This window comes from Chiloscyllium plagiosum, unplaced genomic scaffold, assembly GCF_037043375.1.
Source record: "Chiloscyllium plagiosum isolate Xiang-an unplaced genomic scaffold, Cpla_swu_hap1 HiC_scaffold_28, whole genome shotgun sequence".
Lineage (NCBI taxonomy): Eukaryota > Metazoa > Chordata > Chondrichthyes > Orectolobiformes > Hemiscylliidae > Chiloscyllium > Chiloscyllium plagiosum.
In genome coordinates, this window is record NW_028270166.1 from 34,002,105 (window position 1) to 34,017,605 (window position 15,501).

Sequence of the window (15,501 nt, forward strand, 5' to 3'; positions counted from 1 at the left end):
GAAGGGGGAGTGGCGTTTTTGATAAGGGATAGCATTACAGCTGTGCTGAGGGAGGATATTCCCAGAAATACATCCAGGGAAGTTATTTGGGTGGAACTGAGAAATAAGAAAAGGATCTTCACCCTATTGGGATTGTATTATAGACCCCCTAATAGTCAGCGGGAAATCGAGAAACAAATTTGTAAAGAGATCTCAATTATCTGTAAGAATAATAGGGTGGTTATGGTAGGGAATTTTAACTTTCCAAACATAGATTGGGACTGCCATAGCGTTAAGGGTTTAGATGGAGAGGAATTTATTAAATGTGTACAAGAAAATTTTCTGATTCAGTATGTGGATGTACCTACTAGAGAAGGTGCAAAACTTGACCTACTCTTGAGAAATAAGGCAGGGCAGGTGACTGAGGTGTCAGTGGGGGAGCACTTTGGGACCAGTGACCATAATTCTATTAATTTTAAAATAGTGATGGAAAAGGATAGACCGGATCCAGAAGTTGAAGTTCTAAATTGGAGAAAGGCTAATTTTGACAGTATTAGGCGAGAACTTTCAAAAGCTGATTGGGGGCAAATATTCGCAGGTAAAGGGACGGCTGGAAAATGGGAAGCCTTCAAAGATGAGATAACGAGAGTCCAGAGACAGGATATTCCTGTGAGGGTGAAAGGAAAGGCTGCTAGGTATAGAGAATGATGGATGACTAAATAAATTGAGGGTTTGGTTAAGAAAAAGAAGGAAGCATATGTCAGGTATAGACAGGATAGATCGAGTGAATCCTTAAAAGAGTATAAAGGCAGTAGGAATACACTTAAGAGGGAAATCAGGAAGGCAAAAAGGGGACATGAGATTGCTATGGCAAATAGAGTTAAGGAGAATCCAAAGAGTTTTTACAAATATATTAAAGACAAAAGGGTAACTAGGGAGCAAATAGGACCCCTCAAAGATCAGCAAGGCGGCTTTAGTGTAGGGACGCAGTAGTGGGGAAGATATTAAACAACTATTTTGTATCAATGTTTACTGTGGAAAAGGACATGGAAGATATAGAATGTAGGAAAATAGATGGTGACATCTTGAAAAATGTCCATATTACAGAGGAGGAAGTGCTGGATGCCTTGAAACACATAAAAGTGGATAAATCCCCAGGACTTGATCAGGTGTGTACACTAGAGCTCTGTGGGAAGCTAGTGAAGTGATTGCTGGGCCTCTTGCTGAGATATTTGTAGCATCGGTACTCACAGGTGAGGTGCCGGAAGATTGGAGGTTGGCAAATGTGGTGCCACTGTTTAAGAAAGGTGGTCAGGAAAAGCCAGGGAACTATACACCAGTGTTGGGCAAGTTGTTGGAAGGACACGGACATGATATACATGTATTTGGAAAGACAAAGACTGATAAGGGATAGTCAACATGGCTTTGTGCATGGGAAGTCATGTCTCACAAACTTAATTGAGTATGTTGAAGAAGTAACAGAGGATTGATGAGGCAGCGCAGTAGATGTGATCTATTTGGACTTCAGTAAGTCATTTGACAAGGTTCTCCATGGGATACAGGTTAGCAAGGTTAGATCTCATGGAATACAGGGAGAACGAGCCATTTGGATACAGAAGTGGCTCAAAGGTAGAAGACAGAGGGTGGTGGTGGAGGGTTGTTTTTCAGACTGGAGGCCTGTGACTAGTGGAGTGCTACAAGGAACGGTGCTGGGTATACTGCTTTTTGTCATTTATATAAATGATTTGGATGTGAGCATGAGAGGTAAAGTTAGTAAGTTTGCAGATGACACCAAAATTGGAGGTGTAGTGGACTCCGAAGAAGGTTACCTCAGATTACAACAGGATCTTGATCAGGTGGGCCAGTGGGCTGAGGAGTGACTGATGGAGTTTAATTCAGATAAATGCGAGGTGCTGCATTTTGGGAAAACAAATCTTAGTAGGACTTATATACTTAATGGTAAGGTCCTAGGGATGTTGCTGAACAAAGAGACTTTGGAGTGCAGGTTCATAGCTTCTTGAAAGTAGAGTCACAGATAGATAATGAAGAAGACATTTGGTATGCTTTCCTTTATTGGTCAGAGTATTGAGTACAGGAGTTGGGAGGTCATGTTGCGGTTGTACAGGACATTGGTTGGGCCACTTTTGGAATATTGGAATATCAGAAGGATGTTGTGAAACTTGAGAGAGTTCAGAAAAGATTTACAAGGATGTTGCCAGGCTTGGAGGAGTTGAGCTATAGGGAAAGGTTGAATAGACTGGAGCTGTTTTCCCTGGAGCGTCGGAGGCTGAGGGGTGACCTTTTGACATTTATAAAATCATGAATAGGGTAAATAGACAAGGTCTTTTCCGTAAAGGTGGGGGAGTCCAGAGCTCAAGGACATAGATGTAGACTGAGAGGGGAAAGATATAAAAGGGACCTAAGGGGCAACTTTTTCACAGAGAGGGTATGGAATGAGCTGCCAGAGGAAGTGGTGGAGGCTGGTACAATTGCAACATTTAAAAGGCACCTGGATGGGTATATGAATAGGAAGGGTTTGGAGGGATACTGGTGGGGTGCTGGCAGGTGGGATTAGATTGGATTGGGATATCTGGTCAGCATGGATGAGTTAGACCGAAGGGTCTGTTTCCGTGCAGTACATCTCTATGACTCTCTGACTCTAAGTGACATTAACTGGATCATTTTTTGACACAGCTGCCCAAGACTTGGTAAGACAAAAGGGGTCTTTCTATGCTATTGTATTCGAAGGGCAGAATCTGATAGTGGTCTGAGCAGCACGATCAGATGAAAAGCTTAATGAGGCCTATATCACCATCAACATTTTTTGTATATTTATCGAGTGATGAGGCAAGATTCTCATGAGAAGTTGCCAATGAAGGGGGATTATTGCCTGCTTAGCATATTATTTACACTGCAACTCACCTTATTAATACTGCAATCTCACCGAACACATTGAACAAACTAAGCATTAAGCAATCGTGACATGCATGTCAGGGCAGGTCAATGGCTTCAACTTGCCATTGGTTGTGAGGTGCCTCTGTGTTGCTCAGAATTTCAGGATGCACCAGCTGCACAGCCATCTCCCAAATTAGCATCTGACATTTTTGTCAAATCCTCATGACATACACTGCACCTCTTCAATTCACCTACAGGATGCTTAGGAAGCACAGACCTATGTTGTTGAGTTCACTAACATTAAATGTTCCTGCTGCAGCAGGAACATTTAAGACATAGGGACAGGGACTCAGCTCATACGGTGGATCATGCTGCATCTCAGGGCTGCCCTCCTGCTCTCACTTAACATCTACCTGCCTGCTGACAGCCTTGCCTTGTCCATCAATGCAGTCACATGTCTTGCTACTCAGCAGACCTCTGTCAGCGGGGGACATACATACATCTTACTGTACAGCAGTGTGTTACATCAATCTCACATCAGCACCCAGTGTCTGCAGCCCTTACTGCAAACATACTGCATGTGCAGCAAACAGGCAGCTATGTCTTAAATTCTGAAGGAAGGAGTCCTCACCAAAGTTCAAGGGGGCACCTGTCAGTCAGGGGGTCTCAGTGCAGTAAGTCAAGGGCAGCCTCCGATATCAATTCAGAGAATTGGTTACAATCAGGTCTCCAGTTGGAGTTTTCTCAATCAGGGTGCCCATGCCTCTGTAGCCTGGAGGGTCAGGAAGGATTAGGGAAGGGGGCGGGATTTTGTTGGAGACAAATGTGATCAAGCATCAGTCAGGATGCCTGGGTACTTCTCTTCCATGGTTGACTGGTTAGGTCCTTCAGGGAGTAGGCCACAGTCAGTCTGTTGGGTCCACCCCCCAGAACGCAAGGAGGAACGGAGATGGGGTGAATCAGAGGTGGGGGGTCATTCCCATATCATGGAGATTCGGGAACCTATTCTTTGGAATTGGGGACTACAGGCTATGGAAAGGGTGGGGCAACAGTAATTGTCAGAAGGAAATATGGTAAAGCATGGTTGAGATAGGGCTTGTGTGGGAGGAATGTTCAGCAAAAGTCAGGCGTTCCCTGGCTTTCAAGGAGTGGTGGGAGGAACAGTATTTGATAAAACCTAGCATTCCCACCACATACAGTAGGAACAGGGGAGCAAAAGGTGGGCAGCTGTAGGCTTTTGCGGATGGGTTGGTAAGAGCTTAGAGAGGTGCCAAGTCTTGGGAGAGGGGCACAGGAAGTGGGCTACCCGAAAAGGGATCTGGATGCTTGGGGATTCATTGAGGTGAAGTCTGGGATCCACTGGCAGAAGAGCGCATGCTGTCACCTTCCATCCTGTTGCAAGTCAGAAGTGCACAATGGGAGAGAAAATGGCTGCAAACACATCCAGAATGGGCAGGGTAAGCATCTCGATGTGTGAAGGAGGGGACTGAATGACCTACCGATATAAGGCTGATTGAAGAGAAACAATAACAGCCTCTTATCAGTCAATGAGCAAAGCATCAAGTTGTTAGTCTCTCAAACCCAGCTCCACTGGGCAGGACACCAACTCCCAAAGCAGCTATTCTACTTGAAGTCATTGAGTCATACAGCATGGAAACAGAGCCTTCAGTACTACCAGCCATGCTAAATTGGTCCCACCTGCCTACACTTAGCCCATATCACCCTAAACATTTCTAATTCATGTACATATCCAAATATATTTTAAATGCAATAACTATAAGAAACCTAGAAGTAAGCTTGTAATCTCAGGAGCAGCTTCAATGTCCACGCTCCTCTCAGTCCACCAGTTTTGTTTGAGTTCAGTCACAGCTGGAGATTCCCAGGGGTCAGTGCAAATGCTTCAGCAATGTCCTCAGAATCTCCCTAAAGAGATCAATCGTCCCTGTCCACTCAATTCCTGGCTCCCATCTGACCAAAATAGAGATGGTTTAGTCAGGAAGGCATTAGATGAATTGGGAAACTTTCTGACCAAATGGAGTTAAGTTGAGGTGTTGCTAAGAGTTCACAAACCTCCAAATGCCTCATTTATCTAATCTTTCCAGGCCTGTCTAGAGGTTGTTAGCAGAATCTGCAGGATAGTAAAGGAGGATAGTAAAAGCTTTTTTAAGTATGTGCAAGGCAAAAAAATGGTTAGGACTAAAATTGGCCCTTGAAGACAGAAACAGGGGAATATATTACGGGAAACAAAGAAATGGCAGAAGAATTAAATGGGCACTTCAGATCTGTGTTCACTGGGGAAGCCACAAGCAATCTCCCTGAGGTAACAGTGGCTGAAGAACCTGAACTTAAGGGAATTTATATTTGCCAGGATTTGGTGTTGGAGAGACTGTTAGGTCTGAAGGTTGATAAGTCTCCGGGGCCTGATGGTCTACATCCCAGGGTACTGAAGGAGGTGTCTCGGGAAATCGTAGATGCGTTGGTGATTATTTTCCAGAGTTCGATAGATTCGGGGTCAGTTCCTGAGGATTGGAGGGTGGCTAATGTTATACCACTTTTTAAGAAAGGTGGGAGAGAGAAAGCAGGAAATTATAGACCAGTTAGTCTGACCTCAGTGGTGGGAAAGATGCTGGAGTCTATGATAAAGAATGAAATTACGGCACATCTGGATAGTAGTAACAGGATAGGACAGAGTCAGCATGGATTTATGAAGGGGAAATAATGGTTGACTAATCTTCTGGAATTTTTTGAGGATGTAACTCTGAAGATGGACGAGGGAGATCCAGTAGATGTAGTGTACCTGGACTTTCAGAAAGCTTTTGATAAAGTCCCACACAGGAGGTTAGTGAGTAAACTTAGGGCGCATGGTATTGGGGGCAAAGTACTAGATTGGATTGAAAATTGGTTGGCTGATAGGAAACAAAGGGTAGTGATAAACGGCTCAATTTCGGAATGGCAGGCAGTGACCAGTGGGGTACCGCAGGGATCCGTGCTGGGACCGCAACTTTTTACAATATATGTTAATGATACAGAAGATGGTATCAGCAACAACATTAGCAAATTTGCTGATGATACAAAGCTGGGTGGCAGGGTGAAATGTGATGAGGATGTTAGGAGATTACAGGGTGACCTGGACAAGTTAGGTGAGTGGGCAGATGTATTGCAGATGCAGTTTAATGTGGATAAATGTATGGTTATCCACTTTGGTGGCAAGAACAGGAAGGCAGATTACTACATCAATGGAATCAATTTAGGTAAAGGGGCAGTACAGAGAGATCTGGGTGTTCTTGTACACCAGTCAATGAAGGTAAGCATGCAGGTACAGCAGGTAGTGAAGAAGGCTAATAGCATGCTGGCCTTCATAACAAGAGGAATTGAGTATAGAAGCAAAGAGGTGCTTCTGCAGCTGTACAGGGCCCTGGTGAGACCACACCTGGAGTACTGTGTGCAGTTCTGGTCTCCAAATTTGAGGAAAGACATTCTGGCTATTGAGGGAGTGCAGCGTAGGTTCACGTGGTCAATTCCTGGGATGGCGGGATTACCTTACACTGAAAGACTGAAGCGACTGGGCTTGTATACCCTTGAGTTTTAGAAGACTGAGAGGAGATCTGATTGAGACATATAAGATTATGAAAGGATTGGACACTCTGGCAGCAGGAAACATGTTTCTGCTGATGGGTGAGTGCCGAACCAGAGGACACAGCTTAAAAATACGGGGTAGACCATTTAGGACAGAGATGAGGAGAAACATCTTCACCCAGAGAGTGGTGGCTGTGTGGAATGCTCTGCCCCAGAGGGCAGTGGAGGCCTAGTCTCTGGATTCATTTAAGAAAAAGTTGGATAGAGCTCTCAAAGATAGTGGAATCAAGGGTTATGGAGATAAGGCAGGAAGAGGATACTGATTAGGAATGATCAGCCATGATCATATTGAATGGCGGTGCAGACTCGAAGGGCTGAATGGCCTACTCCTGCACCTATTGTCTATTGTCTATAATGTATTGGACTTAGCAGTCAGCTCCAAACCCATTGAATTGGAATGGAAACAAGTCATCATCAATCCCAAGGGACTGCCCATAAGAGGGATGGAAAGGCTAAAGGTTATAAAGAAAAGAGAAGGTCATAGAGAATGATATTCAAATTGATAAAATGTAACCAGTGACTTCAATCATGGATCTGTGTTGGGATGTGCCGAGCTACCCAACTGCGACGTAGACATATTTGGGAAATAATCGTAAAGATTTGCAATGACTCTGCATTAAAGGAAAGAAGAGTAGTATGGGTGAACATTGGAGGCCACAGCTTATGGACATAGGCAGACATGTGACAAGCCCAGTTCAGGGTAGGTAAAAGGGGTATATATTTTGAGAAGATAGAAATACACTGTAAATGTTCCAATATTTAATGGAGTGAAGAAACAAAGAGATCTAGGAGTACAGGTAGTAGTTGGAAACATTACACTGGCTCAATAGTGATTAACAGTGGAGCTATGACTAGTAAAGGCACAGTCAGTCCGTAAGGAAGGTCCTCCTTCCTTAATTGTTTTTATTAATTTGTGGAATGTGGGTGTCACTGGTCTCTCAATACACTCAATTCCCCTCAAGCACATTTCAGGAAGTTGCATCTTTAATTTATGCAAATATTCTGCATATAAGGTCAAATTCTCTCAAAAGAATACAAAAACCAGCCAGCTTCTAGTAACTCACCCAAACAGAACTGGGAAACAGTTTATTCAAGTCACAACTAAACCTGATGTAGTCACACCAGACATTCAGATGAGCTAGTATCTTGTCCAACAGGGTGGCTCAATGGTTAGCACTGCTGCCTTACAGTGCCAAAGGCTTGAGTTTAATTCCAGCCTTGGGCAACGGTGTGTGAAGCTTACATGTTCTGCCTGTGTCTGCGTGGGTTTCCTCAGAGTGCTCGGGTTTCTTCCTAGTCCTAAAATGTACAGGTTAAGTGGATTGGCCATGCTAAATTGCACATAGTGTCATAAATGTTGGGGGGTGGGGGTGGGTCTAGATGGGATGGTCTCCAGAAAGTAGGTGAATGGCCTGCTTCCACATGGTAAGGATTCTATGAGTCAGCTCATAGCAACCAAATTGATTCATATGGCCTCTTCTGCAGACAACAGGTACTGAGAGCCCTGATAGTTCTCAAAGCTAACTCAACAAAAGTTGGCAATCAAATTTGGAATCTTCCGATTATGCAATCAGCTCATTCAGCTTTTGACCCCTATTTTTGTTCTAATGTTGTTTTACAGGCCATTTCATGGGCAAGAAAGACTACTCTGGCTTTCCAAATTCAGACTTTGTTGCCAATAAATTTGACTCTGATCTCACGAGGGACATTCAAAGACTAAAGAACAGAGCACTCCTCCAAGATCTCATCAGATACCTCCCATCATTAGTGAAGCACGAGACCTGGGACAGAGCTAACAATTACAAAGAACAAGCAACAGTCAGCAAAAATAGCATAAGGTACAGAAACATGGTTAACATAGCTCGACATAAATCTTATCTAATGTGGTGTTGCTGAGAGGAGCCATGTGTCCTTTATATCAGGCTGGAAAGTTAGGTCAAAGGCCGGGAACATGACGAAGAGATTCTGATAATGTCTGCCAATTCTGCAACCACAGCTTAAAATGAAATTACGTGCAAGAATAGGAATAAGCCGTTTTGTCCATAAATTTGTCCTTGATTAATCTGTGCTCCCACCTACTGATCTTCCTACAGTGTAGAAGCAGGCCATTCAGCCCATCTTCTTGCCCGAACCTTCAATCTGAAATGTACAGCTCTTCACTTTGTCCTTCAATATTGTACACCTCTAGAAGCAGTTCTCCTTGTCTCTTGACCACATATATGGTGGCTACTTCAATATCCATTTCCAATCATTCTATTAGCCTTTTGGGAGATAAAGGAGGAGCTCTTCGTTTTTCTCCTTTCTCCCCTTATTCCTGACTTCCTCCTTTCTATATTGTGCTCCCTGGATTTGAACCTTCACTGGAATGAATGATTTGTCTGAAGCGGATCCTTCACAGTGTTGAAATGCCTCCCTCGGTCTTTATGAGGAAAAGTTAAACCTGCCTCAGGAATTGGTTTCTTGCTTTCCAGAGGCAACCTACTTAGTCTCATCTAATGATTAAACCCAGAGGTTATGGTGCAGCCAGTAACTCAGTCTACAGCCACAGATCATGTGTTACATAGTTCGGGACCCAATGTTTATGGTATTCTGACTGCTCTTACATTAATCAGCTGTATTTTTGATTCTTCCCCTGAACAGATTCCCAACTTTAAAGAAACCAAAACTAGAGACAATCCACAAATGGTAGTATTTCTGTTTATCCCATACTGAGTGGGCTCTTTCAATGCAATCTCATAAAGTTTGAGTTTAATTTGGCCCAAGTTGCCCCTTAAATGTACACAAAGATAAGGTAGAGGAACAGGAGTAGAGATATGGCCCATTCAAACCTAGTCTAGATGTCATTCAATATGGTCATGGCTGATATTCTGCCTCAATTCCATCTTAGGATCTGCCCCTGTGTTTAGGAGGCATTATTGGGCTTTTATATGGCTACAATTATTGGGCTTTTATATGGCTACAATTATTGGGCTTTTATATGGCTACAATTAGCAGTTTACCAGCATTGCAGCATTGGTACATTTACTGCTAATTACCTTTTGAGGAATTAGCCAAAATCAAGTCATAGAGTTATACAGCACAGAAACAGACCCTTTGGTCCAACTTGTCTGCACTGACCACACATCCCAATTTAACCCAGTCCCATTTGCCAGCATTTGGCCCATATCCCTCTAAACTCTTCTCCATATACCCATCCAGATGCCTTTTAAATGTTATAAATGTACCCATCTCCAGCATATCCTCTGGCAGCTTGTTCCATACATGCACCATCCTCTGTGTGACAAAGTTACACCTCAGATCCTTTTTAAATCTTTCTCCTCTCACCCTAAACCTCACCCTCTAGTTTTGGTCTCCCCACCCTAGGAAAAAGACTTTGGCTGTTCACCCTATCCATGCCCCTCATGATTTTATAAACCTCCATAAGGTCACCCCTCAGCCTCTGATGTTCCAGGGAAAATGGCCCCAGCCTATTTAGTCTCTCTCTTTCATCAAACCCATCAGTCCTGCTAACACCCTTGTAAATCTTTTCTGCATCTTCTCAGGTTTAACAATCTCCTCCCAATAAAAGGGTGACCAGAGCTGTACACAGTATTCTAAAAGAGGCCTCACCCAATGTCTTTCATAGCCACAATATGACATTCAAAATCCTATACTCGATGCTCTGACCAATGGAGGCAAGCATGCCAAATGCCTTTTTCACCACCCTGCCTATCTGCAATCACTTTCGAGGAACGATGCATCTGCACCCCTAGGTCTCTTTGTTTGGCGACACTCCCCAGGGCCCTACCATTAATTGTATAAGCCCTGTCCTGGTTTGCCTTACCAAAGTGCCTCCAGAGATTCCTGAGGGTCTCCAGGTGCCTGACTACTTCTATTCAGTCTGTGTCTGTTAGAGTAATTGGATTTTCAATGACAGTCGATAAGGAGTCAAAATCCAGAAAGGACCACAGGCATTTCTCTCCAAGGGAATGGGACAATTGGTTACCTATAGCTTGAGTGCAACCAAATGGGAAACATGGCAACCTCACTGACAATCCATCTAGTTGGCTACTTACCAACGGTGTGACGGAACTGTACAGATCTGCCTGGATCGGATACCAGATATTTATTAAAAATTGATTCATGGGATTCATAGACATCACTGATAACAGCAATATTGATTGCCCATCCCTAGTTCTCATTGAGAAGGCGATTTTGAGCTCCTTTCTTGAACCGCTGCCATCCATGTGATGTTGGCATACCCATAGAACCCACGGAATTGGGAGTTGCTAGTTGTTGACCCAGTGGCAGTCAAAAAGCAGCAACATATTTCCCAGGCAGAATGGTGTGAGAGTTGGAGGGAAACTAAGGGGTGACAGTGTTCTCATGAGTCTTCTGCCCTTGTTCCTTCACTTCGTAGAGGCAATGGGTTTGGAAGATAAAGCAAAAGCCATAAAGAAGTTGTTTAATTTCAAATTTTATCAGTAGTTGTGTCAGAAATAAAACATTGCTGCCTGGAAGAGATCATCACTCAGTCATCACAATGTGAAACTGGGAAGTGGAAGTGCAGGTTTGATCATATGAGGAGACAGTCAGTATTTGAAACAGAATTTTTCATTGACTGTTTCAAATACTGACTGTCTCCTCATGTGATCAAACCTGCACTTCCACTTCCCAGTTTCACATTGTTTCTTGCCCTGCCACTCGAAAAATCAGCAGGCAATGCCAACTTGCCAATACCATCTACCTTACACTGCTTCAGCAAATGTTAACTGGCTAGAGATGAGGCTGGGTCATGAGCTTTAATGAGACAGGCAGACTTTTAACAATTAAGGAATCAAGGGTTATGGAGCAAAGGCAGGAAAGTGGAATTGAGGATTGTCAGATTAGCCATGATCTCATTGGTGATGGGCTAAATGGTCTATTTCTGCTCCTCCGTCTAATGGTCTTATAGTTTTCTCCCCCCCTCACTGAGGAGGAAGTCCCATCTCCAGAGAGTACCAGCCAATCTGATTAGCCAACATCTCAGTAGTCCTAGCTAGTAGCTCTGTGGCCTGGACTGGAATCCAGTTCCAGGTGAATGTGGGACAGAGTCATGGAAATGAAGGAATAGAAGTAAGGAGTAGTCCCCTTAGTCTATTCTGAATTCAATAAGATAATGGCTAATCTGTTTATGTTCCAAATTCTACATTCTCATCTATTCTTCTTATTTCAAAGTTCCAAAACGTAGCAAGAGCTTATAAAACTGTAATTGCTCTTCTAAGAAATCGAGAAAATCAGCTCTAGCACTAAAAAAAACTCAAAAAATGGAGCACTTCTCACAGCCATGATTTTCTCCCATCCACCACCTTGGATAGATCTGTTGGGATATTTTTGGAATATTGCATTCAGTTCTGGCCTCCTTGCTATAGGAAAGACGTTGTGAAACTTAAAAGGTTTCAAAATGATTTACGAGGATGTTGCCGGGGTTGGAGGGTAGAGCTATAGGGAGATGCTGAGTAGGCTGGGGCTATTTTCCCTGTTTGTGTGAGATTGTGGGTGGGCTTGGCAAGGTCAACCTAGTAAGGATGTGGGTGAGTCCAGACCTGTCAATCTTTTTTGTGCTTTTTCTTTAAATTTGATGTTTTCCTTGGTTTATTTAGTTAACCATGGATGGTTGGTCCTCTCCGTAGAAATATTCTTTATAGAAGGAATGCACTTAGTCTGAACATTCTAAACTATCCCCTCTCTTGCTAAACCGGTATTTATTGCTGATCTGTCATTGCTGTTGGTCTGGAGTGACATGTAGGCCACACAGGGTAAGGATGGCAGATGGAGTGATTTTAGAGAGGTTTATAGAGTCATGAGGGGCATGGATATGGTAAATAGCCATGGTCTTTTTTACCTAGCTAGGGAAATCCAAAACTAGAGGGCGTAGTTTAAGGTGAGAGGGGAAAGATTTAAAAAAAAACTAAGGGGTAACTTTTTCACACAGAGGGTGGTGCGCATATGGAATGAGCTGCTAGAAGAGTTGGTGAAGACTGGTATAATACAAAATTTATAAGGCATCTGGATGGGTACATGAATAGGGAAGGTTCAGAGAGAAATGGTCCAAATATTGGCAAATGGAACTAGGTCAGATTGGGATATCTGGTCAGCACAGACAAGTTGGATCAAAGGGTCTGTTTCCATGCTGTATGGCTCTACTGTGTCACTATGATGTATTATTTTTTATTGATTCATGGGATATAGGCAGTACTGGCTAGCATTCATTGACAATCCCTAATTGCTCAGAGGGCAGACAACCACCTTGCTGTGGATCCAGAGTCACATGTAGGCCAGACCAGGTAAAGATGGCTGATATGGAAATGTGTTGCTGGAAAAGCGCAGCAGGTCAGGCAGCATCTAGGGAACAGGAGAATCGACGTTTCGGGCATTAGCCCTTCTTCAGGCTAATGCCCGAAACGTCGATTCTCCTGTTCCCTAGATGCTGCCTGACCTGCTGCGCTTTTCCAGCAACACATTTCCATCTCTGATCTCCAGCATCTGCAGACCTCACTTTCTCCTCCAGGTAAAGATGGCTGTTTTCTTTCCTAAAGGGCATTAGTAAACCAGGTGGGTTTTTTCTGGCATTCAACAACTGATTCGTGGTCATCATTAGATTCTTAAATCCAAATTTTTATTGAATTCAAATCGCACCATCTGCCATGGTGGGATTTAAACCCAGGTTCCCAGAACATTTCCTTGATCTCTGTATTTACAGTCCAACAATATTACCATCAAGCCACCTCCCCTATTGGTCATGTGACCTTCCTCTATGATCTCTCTCTGTGATCTATTCCTTAGCCTAGTACGCCAGTTAATTTCAATTAGCTCCATCTTCATACCCACATAGTTACTCTTACTGGTGTTTCAAATACTAGTCATTAGCACAGTCTTCTCCCCTTCAAACAGAATGTAAAATTCAATCATATTGTGCCGCTGCTATGTTGGAGTTCCTTCACTCTGAGATTATTAACTAAACTTGTCATGTTATGCAATACCAAGCCTCTTGATTATTGTTATCCCTTTATCTCTCTGTTGTTACTGCTGGGGGAACGGACCTGAGGGGAGGGCTGCACCATATGGAAAGGAGACATTTGAAGGAGGTGATCCCACTTCCTGCCAGAAGCCTGAGCAGGAGTCCTGAAGAAGGGTTACACCCGAAACGTTGATTTCTCCCACTCCTGATACTGCCTGGCTTGCTGTGTTCTTCCAGTCTCCTGCCTGTCCACCTTGGATTCCAGCATTTGCAGTTTATTTTGTCTTGAACAGGGTAACTTTCCAGGCAGACCCTTGCTCGAGGACTTCTGCCTGTCTGAAAATACACACCAAGAAGGGAAACCCGTTAAATGGTCCTGAACTGCCCACAAGGGCCTGCATTGAGGTCAATAAAGGCCAGCAAGGGACAATCTGTGTTTCACTCTTTGTGCTGTAAACTTTCAGCTAGCTCAGGGCGGACAAGAGAGAGAGAAGAGTGAAAGCTGTACAGGAAATGTTATTATGTTGTACGCCCAAAGTGCCCCCACATTCCACATCTGTCCCCACCAACACCTCCCACCTCCCCAGTCACCTGAAGGACCTGATCATCTTATGGACATACACCAATACCCATATATGACCACAACATGCAGCATATGTTGTGGAATAATGATCCCATTAGTTGTACAGCACATGCAGAAATTCAGGAGGATTTATTCCTTGACATCACTACAACATCTTGAGATGGCAGACAAAAGTGTGAAACCACATGTTTCTAAAATTGAATCAGTACCTGCAGTCTGCTTGAAATTTGCTGTAACGTCAAGGTTGGGTCATAAGTACATTTTTTAACCCCATCAGTCTGGGTGGAATTGACTGAGTGGTCAAAGACCAATGTCTAGCCCAACACCCACTCAGCCTTCTAACGATTCTTATCTGCCATTAAAGCTAAGCGCAATCTCATCAATGAATATCTCTATAAGCAGATGTATATGGTAGAATGTGGAGGCTGGTCACTAAACAACACTGTTATTTTTTGCAGGCTGCCAGTTATTCTTCAGCAGTTCTCCAGAAGGAGGCAGAGAGCAGAATGAACCATGGATTCACATAAATCATTATAAAACTCAGATTAAGGTGTTCCCTTCTGTTCTACAGATGTTGAGTTTTATTCAAACTCAGAGTTATTTCAATCAACTTTAAATAATTATTTCAGCCTAAAATAAATGTTTTTCACTTCTTAATGCTTTTCTTTGCTGAATTTCTTCCGTCGTCTTCTGAAGACACACTGGTTGTTGCTGGGTTACAGTTCCAGGGAAACTGACACTATGGCTCCCTAGGCCAGGGCTGGATTAGGCGAAAGTGAGGACTGCAGATGCTGGAGATTAGAGTCAAGAGAGTGGTGCTGGAAAAGCACAGCAGGTCAGGCAGCATCCGAGGAGCAGGAGAATTGACGTTTCCAGCAAAAGCCCTTCATCAGGAATCAGGCTGGATTATAACATTCAAAGGCCTTTATCTATGTCAATCTGAAGTATTCCCACAGCATACCATAAAGGGGATTATTCTAAAAGAATGACAATGAAGATAAAGATATCACAGCTTTATATTTACATGTATAAAAACAAAGGTGTAAAAAGTTAAAGGGTATTTAAAACAAGTATCTTGGGATATGCTTTCTTGCATTGTTATGGTTCCAGATGATGGAATACTGGACAAGTCAGATCTCAGAGTGAAACCTAGTTTGACTGATCACAAGTTTAATACTTATGATTGCTATTTTCTTCAAGAGGGATGTACATTCACCATAGACAACTTAAAATTTGTCTTTTAGAGGAAGTATTTCATCAGCATTAGCTGTTTCACCATCAATAATATTTTTCCCCTTTATTTAGACAGTTGTAGCTTACATTAGGGAGTTTTTCATTTGCTTTGAGTTCCATTTCAGCAAAACACATTTTGGATTTCTTTCAAGAAGTGCGAAAGTGTCAGGTAAAGCTGTACTTGTGTATGAGGGGC

The 15,501-nt window shown here is 43.2% G+C and overlaps 1 protein-coding gene across 5 annotated transcripts in view; it reads left to right on the forward strand.

Moving 5' to 3' along the window:
• Positions 1-15,110, forward strand: part of malt2 (MALT paracaspase 2) — an 80,313-nt gene extending 65,203 nt beyond the window's left edge. The window contains exons 17-18 of one of the 5 annotated variants that reach the window (XR_015751855.1): positions 8,132-8,348; positions 14,531-14,821. Coding sequence is in view for 2 of the 5 variants with exons in the window: in XM_087976107.1 (XP_087832233.1) it covers positions 14,531-14,599 (69 nt within the window). In the remaining 3 variants the exon portion in view is untranslated. Of the gene's footprint in view, positions 1-8,131; positions 8,349-14,530 lie in introns of those variants that run through there. The other 4 variants (XR_015751858.1, XR_015751857.1, XM_087976107.1 and 1 more) reach the window with 4 other exon arrangements.
• The last annotated feature ends 391 nt before the right edge of the window (positions 15,111-15,501 follow it).